General features: G+C 31.4%; 4 protein-coding genes and 1 long non-coding RNA gene across 6 annotated transcripts in view; 3 read left to right on the top strand and 2 right to left on the bottom strand.

Moving 5' to 3' along the window:
• LOC106790732 (venom acid phosphatase Acph-1-like) overlaps positions 1-2205 on the top strand; it is a 5241-nt gene extending 3036 nt beyond the window's left edge. Inside the window, exons 2-7 of the mRNA XM_014755839.1 lie at positions 228-352; positions 451-561; positions 693-958; positions 1100-1383; positions 1477-1685; positions 1867-2205. Coding sequence (XP_014611325.1) covers positions 239-352; positions 451-561; positions 693-958; positions 1100-1383; positions 1477-1685; positions 1867-2100 — 1218 coding nt within the window. The 5' untranslated portion in view covers positions 228-238 and the 3' untranslated portion in view covers positions 2101-2205. The remainder of the gene's footprint in view (positions 1-227; positions 353-450; positions 562-692; positions 959-1099; positions 1384-1476; positions 1686-1866) is intronic.
• Positions 2206-2936: 731 nt separating this feature from the next.
• LOC106790727 (protein HIRA homolog) lies at positions 2937-8099 on the top strand. The gene is made up of 12 exons (XM_014755836.1): positions 2937-3145; positions 3219-3281; positions 3352-3462; positions 3546-4144; positions 4236-4517; positions 4600-4862; positions 4991-5543; positions 5640-5829; positions 5925-6209; positions 6298-6395; positions 6458-6582; positions 8015-8099. The coding sequence occupies exons 1-11, from the start codon at positions 3109-3111 to the stop codon at positions 6578-6580; spliced, it is 2604 nt and encodes an 867-aa protein (XP_014611322.1). The 5' UTR covers positions 2937-3108; the 3' UTR covers positions 6581-6582; positions 8015-8099.
• Positions 7028-20345, bottom strand: part of LOC106790726 (nesprin-1-like) — a 14432-nt gene continuing 1114 nt past the window's right edge. The window contains exons 2-10 of one of the 2 annotated variants that reach the window (XM_014755834.1): positions 18342-18644; positions 14995-15252; positions 10897-13638; positions 10612-10796; positions 10404-10442; positions 9786-10292; positions 8899-9142; positions 8392-8447; positions 7028-8226 (exon numbers count right to left, since the gene is read on the bottom strand). In XM_014755834.1, coding sequence (XP_014611320.1) covers positions 8007-8226; positions 8392-8447; positions 8899-9142; positions 9786-10292; positions 10404-10442; positions 10612-10796; positions 10897-13638; positions 14995-15252; positions 18342-18392 — 4302 coding nt within the window. In that variant the 5' untranslated portion in view covers positions 18393-18644 and the 3' untranslated portion in view covers positions 7028-8006. Of the gene's footprint in view, positions 8227-8391; positions 8448-8898; positions 9143-9785; positions 10293-10403; positions 10443-10611; positions 10797-10896; positions 13639-14994; positions 15253-16635; positions 17107-18341; positions 18645-20345 lie in introns of those variants that run through there. The other variant, XM_014755835.1, reaches the window with a different exon arrangement.
• Positions 12837-13908, top strand: LOC106790728. The gene is made up of 2 exons (XR_001382112.1): positions 12837-12920; positions 13727-13908. It is a non-coding gene; the product is annotated as an uncharacterized LOC106790728 (long non-coding RNA).
• The window catches only part of LOC106790722, a 28825-nt gene continuing 26891 nt past the window's right edge, over positions 18412-20345 (bottom strand). Inside the window, exons 20-21 of the mRNA XM_014755828.1 lie at positions 18531-18644; positions 18412-18432 (exon numbers count right to left, since the gene is read on the bottom strand). Coding sequence (XP_014611314.1) covers positions 18412-18432; positions 18531-18644 — 135 coding nt within the window. The remainder of the gene's footprint in view (positions 18433-18530; positions 18645-20345) is intronic.

Below are 20345 nucleotides of genomic sequence, written 5' to 3'. Positions count from 1 at the left end.
ATATATATATATATATGTTGGAGCCGTCTTCGCGTGTATGCTATTCCATAAAAACAAATTAAATAATCTTATATTTGATATTATTGTAACAATAATTTTGATTTTTCAATAACAAAAAAGAAAACATGAAAAATAATAATTGTTTCATTATGTTAATATGATAGTTAACAGAGTGTAGACAAATTTAAATATTATAATTATAATATATATTCATATTTTGTTTCCAGATTGAAATAAAATGATTTCAAATCTATACACCATGAGGTATTCCATTGTTTTATTTATTAGTGTTATGGTGACGTTCATCTGTGCATCAAAAAATGACGATTTCGAGTTAAAATTGTTAAACGTAGTATGTAAAAAATATTTCAAACTTTTGTTTTATATTTTATAATTTATTGTTATTAATTGCATGAATATATTAATACTTTATCTTGTTTTAATTAAAAGTTATTTAGACATGGAGATCGAACGCCTGATGACAGTCGATTTGAAAAATATCCAAATGATCCTTACTTAAATTATAGTTTTTATCCGATGGGTAGAGGACAATTAACAAAAGTACGTCAATTTTCTTCTTTTTTTCTTTTCCTTTTTTCCTTCTTCTTCTTAACGAGCACAACGTTAATCTGTTTAATTGTTCTTAGGAAACAAGATTTATTATGTATTATCAACGATTGTGTAATTTTTAGATAGGCATGCAACGAGAATTTAGATTAGGTGAATTTCTTCGAAAAAGATACGACGATTATTTCAGTACGATTTATATTCCAAAAACTATCGAAGCTAAAAGTTCTGATTACGATAGAACAAAAGCATCTTTACAACTCGTCCTAGCAGGACTATTTCCAGCTAAAGGTATTCAAATATGGAATCCTAAATTAAGGTGGCAACCGATTCCTACGAAATATAATTCAAGAGTCAATGATAATCTTTTTCTCGCAGACGAGTGTCCTCGGTATTTATTATTATTATTATTATTTTACTCTTATTTTTATCAATATGATTATAAAATAATGTTCTCATAATTATATTCTCATTTGTTATTACTAAGATTAAAATGTAGTATTAAGTAAAATGTATTTTTAATCGTTTGCAGATATTTAGACGAATACAACAAAGTGTTGGAATCTTCCGAATTTAAACAAGAAAGTGAACAATACAAAGACTTGCAAATTGAACTAACTAAATATACTGGAAAAAATATTTCCACTCCTTGGGATATTTATTATATGTATCATACTTTAATGGCAGAGTATTCTATGGGTCTTCCTTTACCTGCTTGGACGAAACCATTATTTCCGAATGGTAGACTTTATAATGGCACTCTTTATGCTTATAAGATTGCCAATTATAATAAATCATTAAGAAAATTATACGGAGGTATAACATTTAATGATAAATTAATATCATCATTCTACATTTTAACATTCGTATCATGTATTTTATTAAATTATCTTTCTTTTTTTTCTATAGGAGCCATGCTTAAAGAATTTATAAAGAATATAGTTGGATATGTAAATGGCACTTTTGAAACGGATAAGAAATTGTTTTTATATAGTGGTCACGAAACAAATATTGCCAGTTTATTGTATAGTTTGAATATATTTAAACCACATGTTCCTGCATATTCCAGTAGCATTTTTATGGAACTTTTGTACAATGAAGGATTATATTATGTCAGAGTATGTGATAATTATATATTATTATTTTGATTATATTTTTTTTTAAATACTATATCTTATATGTCTTCTTTTTTTTTATGCTTTAAAGTGCATATAAAGCAGTGAAATTATCTATCCACGTAACTTTCGTAATCTACGAAGTTTCTTTTTATAAATATTATTTTATTTTATTTATATATAGGTATTACATTATCTGGGAATTCCACTCCAGCTTGAAGTACTTCAACTTCCAGGTTGTGAAGACATATGTCCGTTAGATAAATTTTTTCAATTGACTATTGACGAGGTACCTTCAGACGAAGATATGGTTTGTGATAAAACACAAACTGCAGATTATGCTGATCAAAAGTATGATCCTAATAGGAGTACATATTTATATAATTATATAAAAAATTATAATAATAACAAGTTGTGAGATAAATCTATATTGTTCAAAGTAATTTAATGATATATAGTAAAGTATCTTTGGTATTATCCGAAAATTAGTTTTATGCGTTAATAAATACGAATTTCTTGTTTATTTCTATCGTTGTTTTATATGAATTTTACTTTGATGATATGTTCATTCTTTTATAATTGCTAGAGATATTTTTATATTACAATCATGATTAATACAGTAAAAACTATTTTGATATTTTAAATTCGAACAAGTACAAATCGATTAATCGATTTGTAGAGACATATTATGTACGAGATTTGAATATTATTTTATTTTGTTCAATTGTAATTGCTTTTTAATATTAATTTCTAGTTTCTTATAAATTTATATATTACTTACAATATTTGAATTATGTAATACTGTCTTCTTTCATATTTAAACAAGTCAGTATAGTTATTTCAGGAACTAGCTTATCATTTCAAGTATTACCGGATTCCAGATAGTGCCTTCGTACATATACATTTACATTCCATATATACATTTATAATTACATCGTGGTACCATTAAACATGAATAAAATAATAAAAATATGTTATTTTAATAATATAATTATTATAATTATATGCATATATGTAATTTTTCCTATTTCCACTAATAGGAAATATTTATAAACGCAAGAAATTTATATTATCTAATTTACAAATTTGAAAAAAAAGAAGAAAGTTATGTTATCATCTGTCGGTACGGATCATTGCTCTCATGGTAAAGTAGTTCGAGAAGAATCATTAAGAATTTTTACCACCCAGTTTTTCGCTTAGATAGATTTAACGAAATTTCATCTAACGTCTATATTTTTTCTATGGCTGTGTTGTTTTAGCGTTGCGTTTACAGTGGTTCCTATTAATTCCAGGTTATGTTTTATCAAACTTTTGAATTATTGAGGGAAACATGTCTTTTACGGGCATTAATTACTTGAAATGATTTAGATTTACATATAGTAATATACAAACGGTATTCTTATAATAGTTTATTTAATATAAGAAGATGAAATTAGTTAAACCTAATTGGGTCACGCACGATGGTTTGTTATATTTCATTTTTTATTCTTTTTTAAATGTTAAATGAATGAAATTAAAATCCTGAATGTCTTTTAGGATATTCAATATTTTCCGTTGACATACACCCTGATGGTAAAAGATTTGCTACCGGAGGCCAAGGTATACATTTATATTTTATTATCTTAATTATTGTGCAATATTATATTATAATTGATATTATTAATTTAAGGCGGTGATTCTGGAAGGGTTGTCATATGGAATATGGAACCTGTAGTGAATGAATCAGCTGAATTGGATCCAAATGTATCAAAAATATTATGTCAGCTAGATAATCATCTTGGTATATATTTATAGACATTAAAAATCATTTAATTTCAATTATTATTGCAATGTTAGATTGTATATATTTGGTCTTTTTTATAGCATGTGTAAATTGTGTAAGATGGAGTAATAATGGTTTACTAGCTTCCGGTGGTGTAGACAAACTTATTATGATATGGAGACTATCCGGTGGTTCTGGTGGAAGTTCTGTATTTGGAGGAAAAGCTAGTGTAGAAACTTGGCGATGTATAGCTACATTACGGTCCCACGAAGCCGATGTTTTGGATCTTGCATGGGCTCCACATAGTCCGTGGCTGGCTTCAGCTTCTGTAGATAATAGTGTAATTGTATGGGATGCATCCAAATTTCCTGCCATTGTGGCTGTTTTGAAAGGTCATACAGGTTTTGTGAAAGGCATTACTTGGGATCCTGTTGGAAAATACTTAGCATCACAATCTGATGACAAAACATTGAGAGTATGGCGTACTACAGACTGGACAGAAGAAGCTTTAATCTCTGAGCCATTTGATGAATGTGGTGGAACGACCCATGTTTTAAGATTATCCTGGAGTCCAGATGGGCAATACTTGGTTTCAGCACATGCGATGAATGGAGGTGGACCTACAGCACAAATAATTGAAAGAGATGGATGGACACAAGACAAAGATTTTGTTGGTCATAGGAAAGCGGTTACTTGTGTCGTATGTAGTTTGATTTTTATAAATAATTAATTATCATTAAATGATATTTAAATCTATATAATATACATATATAATATATGTTCATTTACAGAGATTTAATGGAAATATTTTACAAAAGAAACAGTCAGGCTCATCTAAACCACAACAATATTGTTGTGTTGCTATAGGTTCTCGTGATCGTTCTTTATCGGTGTGGTTAACGTCTCTTAAAAGGCCTTTAGTTGTGATTCGTGAATTATTTACTCATTCTGTTTTGGATGCAAGTTGGTCTCCTTGTGGTCTTAGACTTGCAGCTTGTTCTTGGGATGGATCTGTTGTATTTATTGAATTTACTCAACAAGAACTTGGACAACCTTTAGATCCTGCTGAACAAGTATGTTATTTTTTATTATTATTATTATGTTTATCGCAGTGTATATTACTTTATATTATATTATTTATATATGATCGTACAGAGTAGTCTACATGAACGTTTATATGGAAAACCATTAGTCCAAGGAGGTTGTATGGTGATGGAAGCTCCTGAATTATTGAATTTGAAACCACCAGCACCTCCTAGTCAACAGCAAGTTTTATCTACAACAAATTCAGTTCCAGCACCTTTAAATACTTCAACTACACCTGTTAAAGGTCCCATTAACAAACAAATTGAAACTAGAACATCTGATGGTAAAAGAAGAATCACTCCAATGTTTATACCACCACCTCCTGATATAATGTATGTTAATTTTAAATATATCATATAATATATTAGTGTAAGAGTAATTATAAGTTAGGTATATTACTCTCTATATGTTCTTAATTTATGAAATAAATTAAACATTAGATGAAATTAATAAATTTTAGGGATACAGCAATAAATGGTGGAACTACAGTACCAACGTTTACAAGTAAACCGCAAACAAAAAGTTCTATTGTAATAGAAAAACGTAACGATGTTGTTACACCCAATGTTACCTCTTCTGTGAATTCTGCTATCATAAATACTCCAGCTTCGTCACTTACCCTAAAACGACGGGAGCAAAGTAGTCCGAAATTACATCACTTATCGCCAAATAAAAAACTAAAAATTATATCTGAAAAAGGTGCAGGACAAATCGTTCTTCCTGCATTGAAACCGTCCGCTTCATTATCTCAACAAGCTGGTCATCATGCAGTTACAATCAGTAATAATCAGGGTTTAGCACATTTACAAGTATTTAGAGGTACAGATTCAGAACCAACTTGGGACCTTTATTTGGGTTACAATGCCGTGGCACTTGCTGCCTCTTCAGCTGTTATAGCTGTTGGTTTAGAAGATGGTAGTCTACATACTTTTCATCCAATCAAGGGATCTAGATTTGCACCTCCGTTAGCACCACCTGCACCATTAGCAAAAATTCATGCTGTTGGTAATGCGGTAATGTATTTGGATTATATGTTAATGAAAAAGCTTATATATAGAAAATTTATATTTTTTTATAGAAAATATGATTGTTTTATTCGTTATTATCAGGTTATGGTTATATCTACTTGCGGAGATGTACGAGTATGGGAAATAGGAAATACGTGTAGAATGATCGTATCAACATCAGCTGCTCATTTAGCAGCACCAGGAACGTCGATATTGTCGTGTACGCTTTACAATGGAATGCCACATTTAGCATTTACGAATGCAAGAGCATATATTTATCACAAAGAAATGGGTATTTTGATATTATTGTTATTTACTAGAAGAGATAAATGGATAATAATATGGATATATATTAATTTATAATAAATATATAATTAACTATTTTAGGAACATGGTTGTTAATTGGAGATAGCCACGATCCTGTATGGCGATGGTCTTCATTTAATGCATTAAGTTCATCTGGTAGTAGAACACCTCGAGGACCTTTATTTTCTCTACAAGAGGGTTTACTAAGAACTTCTGGAAATGTTTTACCTAATCCTCGATTGGCACACACGGGTCCCAGTATAGTGTCTTACATGGAACAACAATTATTAGCATCTAAAGCACTTGGTAGTGCACAAGAGTATGTTCATTGGATAATGGCACTTGTATCATTTCTATTAACTCAAGGTATATTTCATAGATTAATTACTGCAATGATTGTTTCTGTATATATATATTACGTAGAATATATTATAAATTATTGTATCTCTTTTAGATGGGTTAGAGAAGCGTTTGAGATTAATTTTAGATGATCTCTTGGGTCCAAGTCATACATCAGCATCTAAAAGTACATCATGGGATCCTATGATTCTAGTAAGTTACTTTTTTGTAGGTACATTATTGTAGATCAATAAATAAATGTTCTTTTTATATAGGGTATAAAAAAGCACAAACTTTTGGGAGATGTATTGAATGTCGTTGGTGGTCATCTTCGTTGGCAAAGGCTATTTCTTGAGTATACAGAACAGTTAACGGCATTAAAAAATCAGAATACATAAAAGTAAGTGAAATATTAAACAATAAATTTTTCAGTGTAACTTTTTGAAGCTGATATCACATCAGATACTTTTATATTTTTATGCAATGACTATGCATTTGTACAGTTTTTTATATTGATGTGATAATTAATGCGACGTGATAATCAGTATAAATTTTCCTATGATAAGGAATAAATGCAATTTTCCATATATACCAATTTGTTTTTTTCTAAACTATTATAGAACTGTTTTTATAAAATAAGACAAGTGAATATATGTATTCGATTAGTTAGTAAATTGCAAGAAGAAAAAAAAAATTACATTTAAAGAAGGATACAGTTATAAACGCTGTACAAATTTAGTAGATTAAAGAAATATAATGCAAATTGGAGAAACTTATAAAGAATAATTAAATATGACATAAGATGGGGGGGGGGTGGTACGAACAAATATTAAACGAAATAAGGATAAGTCAGTATTTATGTATTTAATTAATTTCTTGTCATTCTGTGCGTATTTATCATCACGCATATTCACAAATTATATATTCTTTATTTTTTATGATATTAATATCATCTTAAGGTATTATTAAATAATATTTACAAAGTTTCAGCACAGTTATGACCAATTGCAGTGAAGTAACAAATTTGAATATGTAATTTCTATATATATTTAACATACTGTCTTTCATATTAGCACCATTATTTATCATAATATTGTATCAAAATCAGATTTAGACATTTCGTGTACCGAATTTGGTATAAACATAAAGTATAAAAATAAAAATTCGGCAAATCTTCCTTAGTTTATCCTACAAAAAATATGCATAATGTAAATAATCTGCATTTGTAAATCTATGCAGGAATAATACAACAAGTACTTCATACAGATAGTTCATTTCTTATGTTTCTATCAAATAAAAGAACATTATATTTTAAGGGAAGCGTTAATTGTGGAGTAATCGTGTGTTCAAATTCTATTCTTTTGTAATAATTAGATGATGATCCTTATTATCGGTATATATTACTTTTTTAGTTTTATTTTCTTTTTTACCATAAATACTATCGTCATCAATACTATAGGTCACTGCTTTCCCTTTTTAATCCTATATAAATATTTTATTCAAAATACTATTATGTCACAAATGTTGCAAATCTTATTTATAGTTTGCAACATTTTAAAAGATCATAATTATGTAGCCAAAGAATAAATTAAGTCATTGACGTTATACGAAAATCCGTGTGTTATATAATGATATATACAAATCTTGTTATATTTGAAATTGTTGCATATATATAAATATATATATGTATATATATGCGGTGTTTCATTTATATTTAAGCGTTTCGCACGTTACGATTGTTAAACCTTATTTCCAATGCTTTTTATCAATGCAGTAGTAGTTTTTACTAATAGACATAAATGAAGTGAAGACATTTTGTTTTTGTTACAAAGGCGGAGGTCCATTTGGATGATAGACCATTAAAGTGAAACTTCGAGCGAGATTGTTAGAGAGCATGCAATTATAATCTTCTTCTGTTGATGGTATCAATGAAGTTACACCAAGTAACAACAGCATTAATGCTTGTATCGGAAGAGATATACGCAGAACCCTTCCTAGGAAACTAGATCCTCGTCTTGATACTATTTGACGTCTTTCGTCACCACTGTAACAATTACAGTAAAAAAAAAACAATGATTTAATTTACAATTTAAAACAACAAATTGACAAACAAACAAACAAACCAAAAATATTCTTTATATGGAAAAGAATGATAATTGAAAATTCAAATAAAATTGGATTGAACAGGGGAAAAGGAAAGAGAACGTACTCTGTGGCAGCTGTCGTGTGCGGCTGAGAGGTCCCAGAGGCAGCTTCATCGAGTAGCTACAATTAAACAAAAGAAAAAACACAAACAATAAGGTACTGTGCAAGTGAATTACTACTATTATTACATATGGCGCACGTGATAATGGTATAAGCCAATGAGAAAGAACAGGTGCACTTTTTTTTAGTGCTGCAATGTTTTTTGGTTCCCTTTCATCGGATTTCATTGCTCTCGTGCGCTTTAAGAGATAATATTTTACGTGGATTCTTTTTATTCTCTATATATATCATGCAATAATCTATAATACTTTAAATAGGTAAACATTTAAAAAACAAAAGCAAAAAGATCACGTTTCAGCGAGTGACCTGAAATTATTTTATACCTGCAACTTTAAATGCTACTTTAAACAAATGTCTACGTTATCAAATATATATATATCTATATAATGCATAATTGATATAATTGTATGTATTTTATTTTTAGATATGCAATTTAAAGAATTGAACTTACATCGCGAGAAAGGGTGGCTAATGAGGAAGTTGTAGCAACTAGTCCAATATCACGTGGATCCAATCCTAATGCTGCTCCTAATTTTAATGAATAGATGCCTGTCAGTCGACGTAACGATTGCAGTCTTAATCGAAGTTCTTGTAGTCGAGCTCTCATTCCTCCCTGTTCATTTAATAGCTGATCGGCAGATTCTTGGAGAGATAAAACACGTGGTTCGCAGTGTTCAAGGTCGCTTCGTAACTCCCTTTAAACAAAAAAAAGAAATTTTTAAATGGTATTGTAATTTTTATTACATGACTATAATTACGAAACTTTGAATATATATATATATATATATATGCATAAACATATATAAACTTGCAGAAGAAGATTACTAATTGTATAGTACAGTGATGATGAACCCGTTATTATTCGTATGTCACTCTCTATGAATTTTGCGTGAATAATTTTTAATTATTTTAGAATATTTTAGAATATTTTAGAAAAAATAGTTTGCCATCACTGGGTATAGTATTATGTCAATTTGATAATAGTTCCTTATTTATTTGTATTTTATGTATAAAGCAAATTAGTCACATTGTTCGATAATAATATAAATATTAATTTGTATGCAAATTAATTTGCAAAAAAAAAAACAAGAAATATGTATTAGAAATCAAATTTAATGAAAATGCATTTATATTTGTGTATCGAAATGCGTATCAATAAGTTTGTATGTCTAACGTAAGTGAGGATACAAAATAATTGTAATTTATATAACTTTTATACTATTTTTACAGTAAAGAAAATATATAATCAATAATAATGTATAAAATACACATATCAGAATGGAAGGTTTATATAATGAATATTAATAATTTAATTTTGTATAAGAGAATTGAACATACCTGAATTTATTATATTTTGTTTCTAGAATATCCGTAGCTTCGGAAAGATCAATTGGTTCACTGGTCCTAATTGCAATTTCTATTTTTTCGATCCAAGCAAACAGCTCTTCGATGATACGATGAAATTGATGATTCGAGATAAGCGCGCGTCGCAATTGTTCTTGCCATTTTTCAGCGGACGCACATACTTTGTCCCATCTTGTATTTGCGATGGTTAATCTATCACGTAATTCTGTTGCACGACTAGTGTCTTCCGTATGTTCAGCCAAATGGGCACCGACAATGTTTAAACTAACAACAATACTTTTATGACTGTCAAGATGTTGAAGAAATTCTCTGTGTTCTTGTATAACATATTCCAGATCCTCTATATTACTTGGTGGCGAGTTTTGTTCACTTTGTGTACCTTCAGCAAACTCTAACCATTTTTCTAGGCGCCATAGATCATTATCTAATTGAGTCCAGTTACGTCGAGAACACAAAGGGCACGTCAGCCTACCGCTGTCGCTAAAAATATATTATAAATAATTTAATATTTTTTTGTCTTTTTATACTTTATAGATTTGTTAAATATTTCTATATACATTCATTGTATTAATATTTTAGTAAGAAACTCACTGATTACATGGAAATGAATAAGCATCTGTAATGGGAGACCTATTAATAGCAAAATGTCTTCTTGTTAATTGATTAGAATTTTGAAATTAATGATGTTATCAATGATATATATATGATGTTAATAATAAGCATTCCCCCCTACCCTTTAACCATTTAATTTGGTAATAATTATATGAGATGATAATTTTAATTAGTTAGAAAAATATACCTGAGTTCTCTGATTTGTTGTTCACGTGTTCTAGCTAGTAAAAGAAGAGCTTCGTATCGAGATATCACAGTTTGCACTTCGTCGCTTATTGTTGTTTCTATATTGAATTTCGTATCTTCCATGAGTAAAGCATGGAGGTGACGTACTAGTTCTATAGATGATTGACAACATCCAATCATTTTTGCCTATATAATAGATTTTGAAAATGAAAGTAATACGATAAGAGAAAACTTTTTAATAGAAAATACAAATTGTGTATGATATAAAAGAAGAAAAACTACTTACAATCGTTTTAGCAGTTGTATTCAAACCTGGTCCGGATACAGGTTCCGGGGTAATTGTAGTTTCTAAAGTGTCCAATGAATGATGACACTCTGTCAGAGCTGTTTTCAATTCCAACATATAAGCGTCGCAAGATGTCATTCTAATTAATCTAGGTAATGTGTTAACTTGTACAGCCGTATCCTGTTCGAATTTCAAAGTTTCAACCTGAACGGCCTCGTCGACTTCTGATTTTTCCTGAGATTCTAATTCAATCCTCAAATTGGCAACGCGCGTTTTAATTTCTTTCCAAAGGGATTGATATTCGTCGACGAGTTCCTGTATACTGGCCACATCGTCCTGATGACTTTCCTGCATTATTTTTAGAGCCAATTTGTCAGCTTTTTGCAATAGAACGTTTTGTGCGTTTAATTCTTTTTCGATTTCAGATAAACGTTGCAATCTACCACGGGGTGAGGATTGTTGTTCGGGAGTAAGCAAGTGTTGCAGTTGAGTCAATCGAATATCGATTTGGGTTAGGCCAACTAATGCGGCACCGTGAGCCAAACTAAATTCGTGATAATCCATTTGTTCGCGTTCTATCGCTGAAATTATGGAATTTGTTCTGACACTAAGTTGGAGCCATCGATCTATAATTTTTCTAGTTTCACCGGTAAGTGATTTTAAATTTTCAGGTTCCAATCTGGTCTTAGCGAGCCGTCCAAAGTTTTGTTCAAGAATTTTCAACGCCGGCTCGTGCGCTTCGATATCTTTCATAATAACATTCAATCCATCCAACATTTCTCCCGTATCCTTTTTAGCAATCTCATGCATTTCCTTTTCAAAATTGGCAAGCTGAATTTCAGTTTGTGTTATCCAACCCTCGTGTTCCGTTCTAATATTATCCATTTCGCGTAACAATTTCCAGGCTAGTATGATATCTTGTTTACGTTCGGCCGATCTAACACACGTAGTTTTCCAACGACGTTCAAGACTTTCCATACCGTTCTTTATCGTATCAGTGTTCAACGATGCTTTCCATATATCAGAATCGTATAATAACATTTCACAGAGATTCAATATCTCACCGATTTTGGCACCTTCTGTTTGAATAGCTTTTTGAATGTATTCGTGGTCCTCTAATTTTTTATCGATGCAGCTTTGACTAATCGTTTCTATGATAAAATTTTCAGAAAGTTGCGTTTCTATACTTGTCATCCAACTTCTTTGTTCTATTAATTTCTTTTCGAGATTTTTAATAGATTGTATTACATCGAGCAATTTATTAGCACGAACTTTACCACTGTTAAGCAATTTATACCATTTTTCGTTAACCAAGTCCAAATCGGCTTGCACTTTAGCTTTTTCACTATTTTCGGTAGCGTCGATTAATTGTTGACCAGTTTTCAACACCCATTCGTATTCCCGTTGTTTCAATGCTATTTCTGCTTGCAACTCGCACTCGAAACGTTTGAGGAGTTCTTCGGGTTCACCGATAGGTGCCATGTCCCAATTCTTAACTCTGATTTCCGCATCCTCGATCCAGGTCAACAATCTGCTTTGTCTGTTGATCCAACGTTTGTGAAGGTCGCAACGTTCGCCAAGTTTGTATTCGACTAATGCTAATTGATGGTCCAGATCACCTTGTTGTTGCCACAAAAGTGCAACGTGTTGGTTCAACGATTTCATATCCGACGGGCTGAGACATTCGCGTAATTGTTTGGTGAGTACATTCAAGGATTCCAATTCGTTGCTGTTCTTGGCTAAACGTGTTTTCACTTTTTGTAGGAATAACAAATTATCCTTGGTCTGCGACAATTTACCCGGAATCGAGTGAAGAACCGAATTAAGTATCTGACCGATGTCCTGCAAGATATCAGTGATTTTTTCGGTTTGTGCAACATGTTGTTCGTGATGTTTCCTAACTCTTTCAACGAAATCTCTCCAGGTTTCTAAACCGGCACGCAAATTGGCAATACGTTCAACGTTAGCGGCGTGTTCCATACGCACCGAAACAGCCAATGTCTCGTCGCAATCAACCAGCAAAGGTATTTGTTGTTTTTGCAAGGATTCTATTTGGGCCTCGCCCGATGGTATTTTTTCCAATAAAGTTTGTATCCTTTGAAGAATTTTATCCAATCTGTGAAGGTGTATGAAACGTAATTGCAATCTACTGCGTTCCCTTTCTATGTCCTTCAACCATGCGAACAGATCATTTTGATCGCGCCTGTAATTGTCCCATGCTAATAATCTATCGTGTACAGCCGTATGCCTTTCGATTATTTTTGCCAATGTTTCATTGTGAAGATTCGTCAATACGTTGAATTGTTCGGTAACATTTAAATTATCTTTATTATCCTCTTTTCCGTGTATGGTTAACAAATGATTTTGTTGATCGGTTAGTAAATTTCTATATACTTCGCAAAGATTTCTGTGCTCCGAGAGACCATTGTAATCGCCAGGTACGCGATTGGATAAAAATTCTTGCACATAAGTCAAATGTTCTTGCCACAATTTTAAAACCGCTATTACGTCCTGCGATTTGAACAAACGTGCGGACAAACGGTGATAATGTTGGAAGGTTTCTTTGAATACCCGTTGCCATTGTTGAAGTACTTCAACCACTGACGGTTCTTGAGTTGACATCGTTACTGTCCTATCCTTTATAGATTGGAGCTGTGGTTCCGTTCGTGTTAACGCTAGCAAATGATTACGCAGTAGTTTCAAGTGTTCATTGGATTCTTCTTGTCCGACAGTTGTCAAACTCTGAAATATAAATTATTTCTCGATAAATAATCATTTTATAAATATATATATATATATACGGTGGTACTTTAGTTAACAACTGTTTCAGGTTAACGATGTACTTGGTAAACGACGAGTGACTATAAGGGAACAAAAAACCTGGAATTTTCTGATCGCATTCGTTGTAGACCACAAGCGGAAGTTGCAAACGTTGTTGCACTCGTTGCAACGAGTGATTTTTTTGCTGATAAGACCGAAACTCTGACGCATAACGGGGGTGGGGGAATTGTGGTACAATAATTAAATATATCTACAGTTATTTCATAAAATAATTAGTATATATATATATATATATATGTAATCCAAAATTAGTTTAAATAATTAGATATTTAAAGTTATTATTGCAAAGATCATTGTCATAATTTCTTTTTACGATACTTTGTTATAGAGAAAAAACAAAAAAAAAAAAAGAATGTAATAAAACAGCTTTGGTATACCAAAAATAAAATTCGATTTGGCCTTCTGAATGCGTCATACTAGAGGGAAAGAATTTAGCAGAGAGTCTTTTAAGACTCTCTTAGCTTTTAAGCATTGGTTATTCCATCGAAAACATGCTTCCCATCGGCCCTGGGTCTCTGCTAAAGAAAGTTTTGTTTAAGTGCACCGTTGCGGCCATTCAGCTGTTGCGGATTTCGTGACTGATGTAATTGCAATACCAGGTTAAGCCTTTCGGCCTTGACATAACAAATTGTTTAGAAACTACGACGATTAAAATGTAAACGCTCGTGTGAGGGGATGGATGATCGTGGTTGTACCTAGCACCAATAGTGTTTGCCTTGTAAGCGGAACCAACCAACGCGGTTGTTACAGGAATAAGTGTTTCTCTATTTTGTTTAAATAAAAAACAACAAAACGAAACAAAATAAAACAAAATAATAATAGTGAAAATCAAGTCTTCGATCAAATTTATTATCTATGTTTTAATTTTGTTATATTATATATATTTTATAATAATAATAATAATAATAATAATAATAATAATAATAATAATAATCGGTAATGAAATATTTTCCAAATTTATATTATCTAGTAACGATGCCTTTATTGTTTTTAATAATAATATCTCGTTCACATAATATAATATTACTAATGAGATGTGTGTAGAAAAAAAAAGAAACCATATCGTACCTGTTGTACGGTACCACGAGGAAATTCTATGTTTGACAAAGATCTACGCGAGTAAGCATTATACCTGGTTAGAAACACGTACGTCAGAGTTTACACACACGTACACGTGGTCAATTAAAATTAATATTTACGTTATATTAATATCTAAAAGTTCTATTATAATATTATAAATAGAAAATACGATCTTACCTGTTGTACGGTGTCGAGGAAATTCTTCGTTTGACAAAGATCTACGTGGGTAAGTTCCTGGTTGAAAACACGCACGTCAGCGGTGTCTGCAAGGGTTGACAAAGTTTCACGAACATCTTCGAGTCTACGACCAAGTGCTTCGACCTCGCAATGTAACGGACCACCAGCATCCAAACCAACGTCAGATGCGATCTGGGCTACCAAATCGCGTAATTCTGCCAACCTTTCCTTGTGTTCCGCCAGGGTTTCTTCGCAAATCTGTATTGAATTTTGGAAGAAAAAAATATATATTTGTTTTAAATATATACAAGATTTATATGACAGATATAATATTACATTTTTGTGTGTCTAACAAAATAATAATTATTGTCTGAAATTTGTCGATTATTATGAGTTGCACAATTAATCAATTAAAAAACATTCAATATGATAGTAAACAAAAGTTAATTGAATTCTAATTCTTATGTATATATATATATATATATATATATATATGTATGTATTTACTATCACTATTACGAAATGTAAATATATATATGTTTGTGTTAGATATTTCATTCAAGAATATACTGTAAGAATATAGTACTATATAAGATTTCGGTGAATATATTAATAAAGAAAGTTAAACAAAAATGAAATGAAGTTACAAATAAGTAATAATTAAGTAACGATTAATTGTAATTGTTAAACTAATAGGATAGACAACGCATATGCAAACGATCGTTGTGTTTTTAATATTACGTAATTGAAATAAGATAACGGGTTATTTTCCTAATATAGAGGTATATATGTTTTAAAAATAGTAATTGCTTCATTTCTTATCACTATTCGATAACACGTTTGTTATTTAATTCGAAATAGGTAGCAGTAAAATAAAAAATTCTTCGACGAATGTTTTCTCTCTTCTTTTTCTTTTTTTTTTTCATTTTTTTGTATTTTATATTCCAAAATCACGGTTGCTCTTAAAAAGTATTACTCCGATAGTGAGTATATTATATATGTTACTGATAAGATATAACAAATTTAAAAGTCATACGTAAATGAGCAGATGTCGTAGAAAGTATAGGATGTTTATGATTGTGACATATGGCAGTCAGGTAGAAAGAATATATATATATATATATTTTCTTTACTGTATTTCTCTTCTGTGATATTGTATCCGTAGATTATGTTAATACATTGAACGATGAAGAAAACAAAAATAAACAAATAATCAAATATATATTACCGGTTTCATTTCTAATACCGTTAGGATAGATTTATCGTACAATTTGATATTAAGCTAACATTAAAAATTCTTGCGTTTTATTATGTTATAAATTGCATAATGGGGATTGTTTTGAACATACAATTTTTATTTTGTAAATATTAATACATTATAATTCAACCTAATATATTAAATATTCTTAAGATATAAACGTAAGAAATGGTGGAATTTTTGTTTTTCAATGACGTCATTGGTTAAAGTTCCCGATCAAAGTAAAACTAATCTAAAGTTAAACCAAGCAATGTTATCTCTTCGTAAAATGAAATGATTGAAAAAGAGAAAGAGAAAGGAATTTTAAAAAAATTCTTTTTAAATAATATTTATATAAAATTGTAAAATCGAAGGTAAAAAAGATCGGTTTCGTTCGATCGTACCTTCGCCTCCTCCGGCGTGCACATGTCTCTGAATTTGGATCACCGAGAGCATAAGTTTAAATCTTCCCCCACCCTTTGGACGATGATAGTGATGATGTCGACACTACGGAAATACTCACGCACGTCAAACTATCGCGAGGAACGAATTTTACACGCGGCACTAAATATATATACACATATACACATCATATATACGTGTATACGTTCTTACGGAAAAACTAGGTGGGGAACACGGTACACACCACAGACACACACGCGCGTCGTAATATTAAACGTGGGTGATGAGAGAAGTCTAAAAAAAAATAATAAAATGAAGAAAATGAAGTCAAAGAACAACGAAAGAAGAGACTGGGGTTTTATTCTCACGCACGTGACAAAACCCCGTGTATCGATTTACAATGTTTTTCTTTAATACACGTGGTCCCGTTTGTTCTACCGGTTTGAAAACGCACGTGATGACAGAGAAAGATAGAATAGATTAGATAGATAAATAAAAAGAAAGAGACAGACAGAGAGAGATTTATTAATTAATATTAGGTTTGTTATTCATTTAATATTAATAATTGAATTTGTATGTGCATAACGAAAAGGGGAAAAACCGGAACTCTTAGAGGAAACCACAAAGTATCAGGAAAAACTGTATCACGAAGTATGACAAGAAACAGATGTGGTTTAGTTTCTTAGCTAGAAAGAAAGATTAAAGAGAAGAGATCAGTACGACGTTCTGGTCCAGACTGCCGTTGGCATCGTCGTAATTGTAGTTGGAGTTGTAGTCATAGTCGTAGTCGTAGTTGTGTCGTAATGACGACACGTTCAAAGGGGATCGATGAGAGAGCAGAGTCTCTTTTGGGGGGGGCTCTTTTGACTCGTGTATTCCTATTTCTCTCTAACTAAACGACCACCCCTTATAGCACGCCAATGCACGTCCGTGATTCGTCGTTCTACAAGGGGTGGGAGTATGAGCGAACCAATCATCGGTTGCGCATCAATTCTCAAAGAAGAGAAAGATGCGCGTTTTTATGCATAAATAGTAGGGGCGTAAGTATTTCATGCGTTAGTATCTTTAATGTATTCGGGGTATGATGATAATGATGTTATATTTGTTTTTATATTGTTTTTTAACTTTAGTTTGAATAATTAATCGTTACGAATATTATTTTTCGGTTTTGATCAATGCAGTATTCTTTTTTCCTTTCTTTCTTTTTCTTTTTGCAGGGTGATCAATTTATTATTTTTCTTTTTTTTTTATTTGCATCGCGTTGACCAATTTTTAAGATTATTATTTTCTAACGTTTCCCTAATAATTAAATGAGAATATATTCATTTTTGTTTGGATCCTAAAGGTATTTGAAAAACAATCAAACAGTCGTCCTATCGTAAAATTGCGAACATCGTAATGGAACTTTTTTAAATTAGGTGCGAATATATTTAATTGGCGTTATATATCGTTCACCTTATATCGTCTCGAAAAAATATCAATTAGCGTTACAATTAGCGATACGATTTACAAAGGTTGTTATAATTGAACGAATTATTTCGACAGATTTCAAAGTACATCGTCAGTTGTACGTTAATCGTATTCGAATGTACACTGATATTTTCTATACATTCAATCAAACAAAATTAAATGCTATATTCAAACTGTTAATATTAAAAAAAATAATTGAAATCACACACACAAATATATATTACTTAAACACACTTACCTTAACTTGTTTGATAGCCTCCTCCGCAGGTAAATTAGCCACGCTTCCCATTTGTGTGTCCACCCAGGATTTAACAGCTGCACTCGAATCTCTATATTGTTGCCACAGGTTGCAGGCGTGTTGATATTTTGTACAAAGTGCATCCAATTCGGCTTTGGTGTCTTCCCAAGCCCGTACAGCTTCATTTACCGCAGCTTCGACCCTCTCGCGGACCTCTGCAGCGCAACTCTCCCGCAAAGGTTCGGCAGAGGCATGAAGTTCGCTAATAAGCACCTCGCGTGCACCGAAATCACCATTTAATCCCTGAAATCAATCCCACATTTTTCGTTATCCTTGTCTATGATCACATTTCTCACGATACCTATCATTTAACTTTAATACTTTTGATAATTCGATTGTTTTCACTTAAAATAAATGAAATCAATCGTTTGCTCATTAAATTATTCGGGGGGAGGGGGGTGTATGCCTTTTCGTTTATTGTTTTTTTTTCCTTTGATCTTATTAACGGAAGAAAAACTTCTTTTTACCGCGGAGGGAATGGGGGCGGGAGAAGGGGGATGAATTATTTACATACGACTGTTAGTATAAAAAGCTTTTCCTGAAACGTAGAGGAAGCTAAAAATAATTTTGCTTGTGCACGAGACACGAGACCGACCGTGGGGGCACACGTTTCGAAGGCTCGCGAATTGAATTCGGTCAGGGCATGGTTGAACTAATTTTGTGGTTTTACATGTGATGAGAGTTCGTTAACCTGGGATAACAGAATTTTCCGAAGTCTCGTGCGGAAGGAAGGAAGGAAGGAAGGAAACAAGCGTGTGCCTAACACTAACAATAAGTTTTATCTGTTGTTAACGACATTTAAAGTGACACGGTTCATAATACGTACATGAAATTGTAACGAGTGCAAGGTAAAACTACTATAAATCGTTGCTGTCGTAGAATCGTTCAAATAATTCACATACGCGTGTTTACTATGCAACTTTCGATCGATAAACTTGTGTGGTGGTTTGTTGTTGATACCGTTTAAAATACGAGAGAACTTGGAATATAATTTTACACCGATGTGAAAGATATTTATCAGCATCCGTTTACGATTATGTTTTAAATTGTACGACCTACGCGAAAGATATATAATAATCTGACCTCGATATACTATCAAGTTTACTGTAAGTATGTATTTCGTATATGTATATATGCACATACATATTTATGTGAGCACGTTGGTCAAAGTCAAAACTTTACGTCATCGATTATAATTATTTTATATTAAATATATAGAAAAATTGGAAAGTTTTTCGTATATTAAACATATATACATAAATACATATATACATATGTATGTATATTCATGTATGCACATCGGTCAAAGTCAAAACTTTATGTACCATCGTTATCGCATAATTATTTTTAATGAAAACATATATAGAAAAAAATTGTGAATAAACGTTTTGTTTTGTTGTTGTTTTTTTTCCCCTTAAAAGATTATTAATTATCTTTGTGTTTAATCGATTAAATATGTAAAACTAAATGAAAACGTTGCTTTTGCATATCGACGAAAGAATTAACAATAGTGTAATTATTCTAACATTATATTTAATTAAACGCAAATATGTTTTAAGTCATTCCGGTAATGAGTCGTTGCGAAATTCTTCCTTGGCTCTTGCGTATGCGTGCATTCATAGAAATAAAACTCGACGCCCTCGGACAGTGATATTAATGAGATTCTTTAACACGGACGCAAAAGACGATAAGAAAATTCAACGTTTTAAAAGGGCAACTGTGGTTTTTTTTTCTTCTTTTTCTACTTCTTCTTCTTCTTCTTCTTCCGGTGATATAATGGTTAAAAGTTTCCGAGAAATAAAGATGAAAGAGAGAGAGAGAGAGAGAGAAAAAATACAAAAGAAATTAAAATAAATTTAACAAAATAAATAAATAAAAGAAACCTTCGTTCGCATACAAAGAGATCGTCTGTAAAGTTGAAAGGTTAGTCTAATATTAGATATA

Source organism: Polistes canadensis, unplaced genomic scaffold, assembly GCF_001313835.1.
Source record: "Polistes canadensis isolate GaletaPanama2010 unplaced genomic scaffold, ASM131383v1 scaffold_257, whole genome shotgun sequence".
In the NCBI taxonomy this organism is placed as follows: domain Eukaryota; kingdom Metazoa; phylum Arthropoda; class Insecta; order Hymenoptera; family Vespidae; genus Polistes; species Polistes canadensis.
This window is presented reverse-complemented; position numbering and strand designations above follow the sequence as displayed.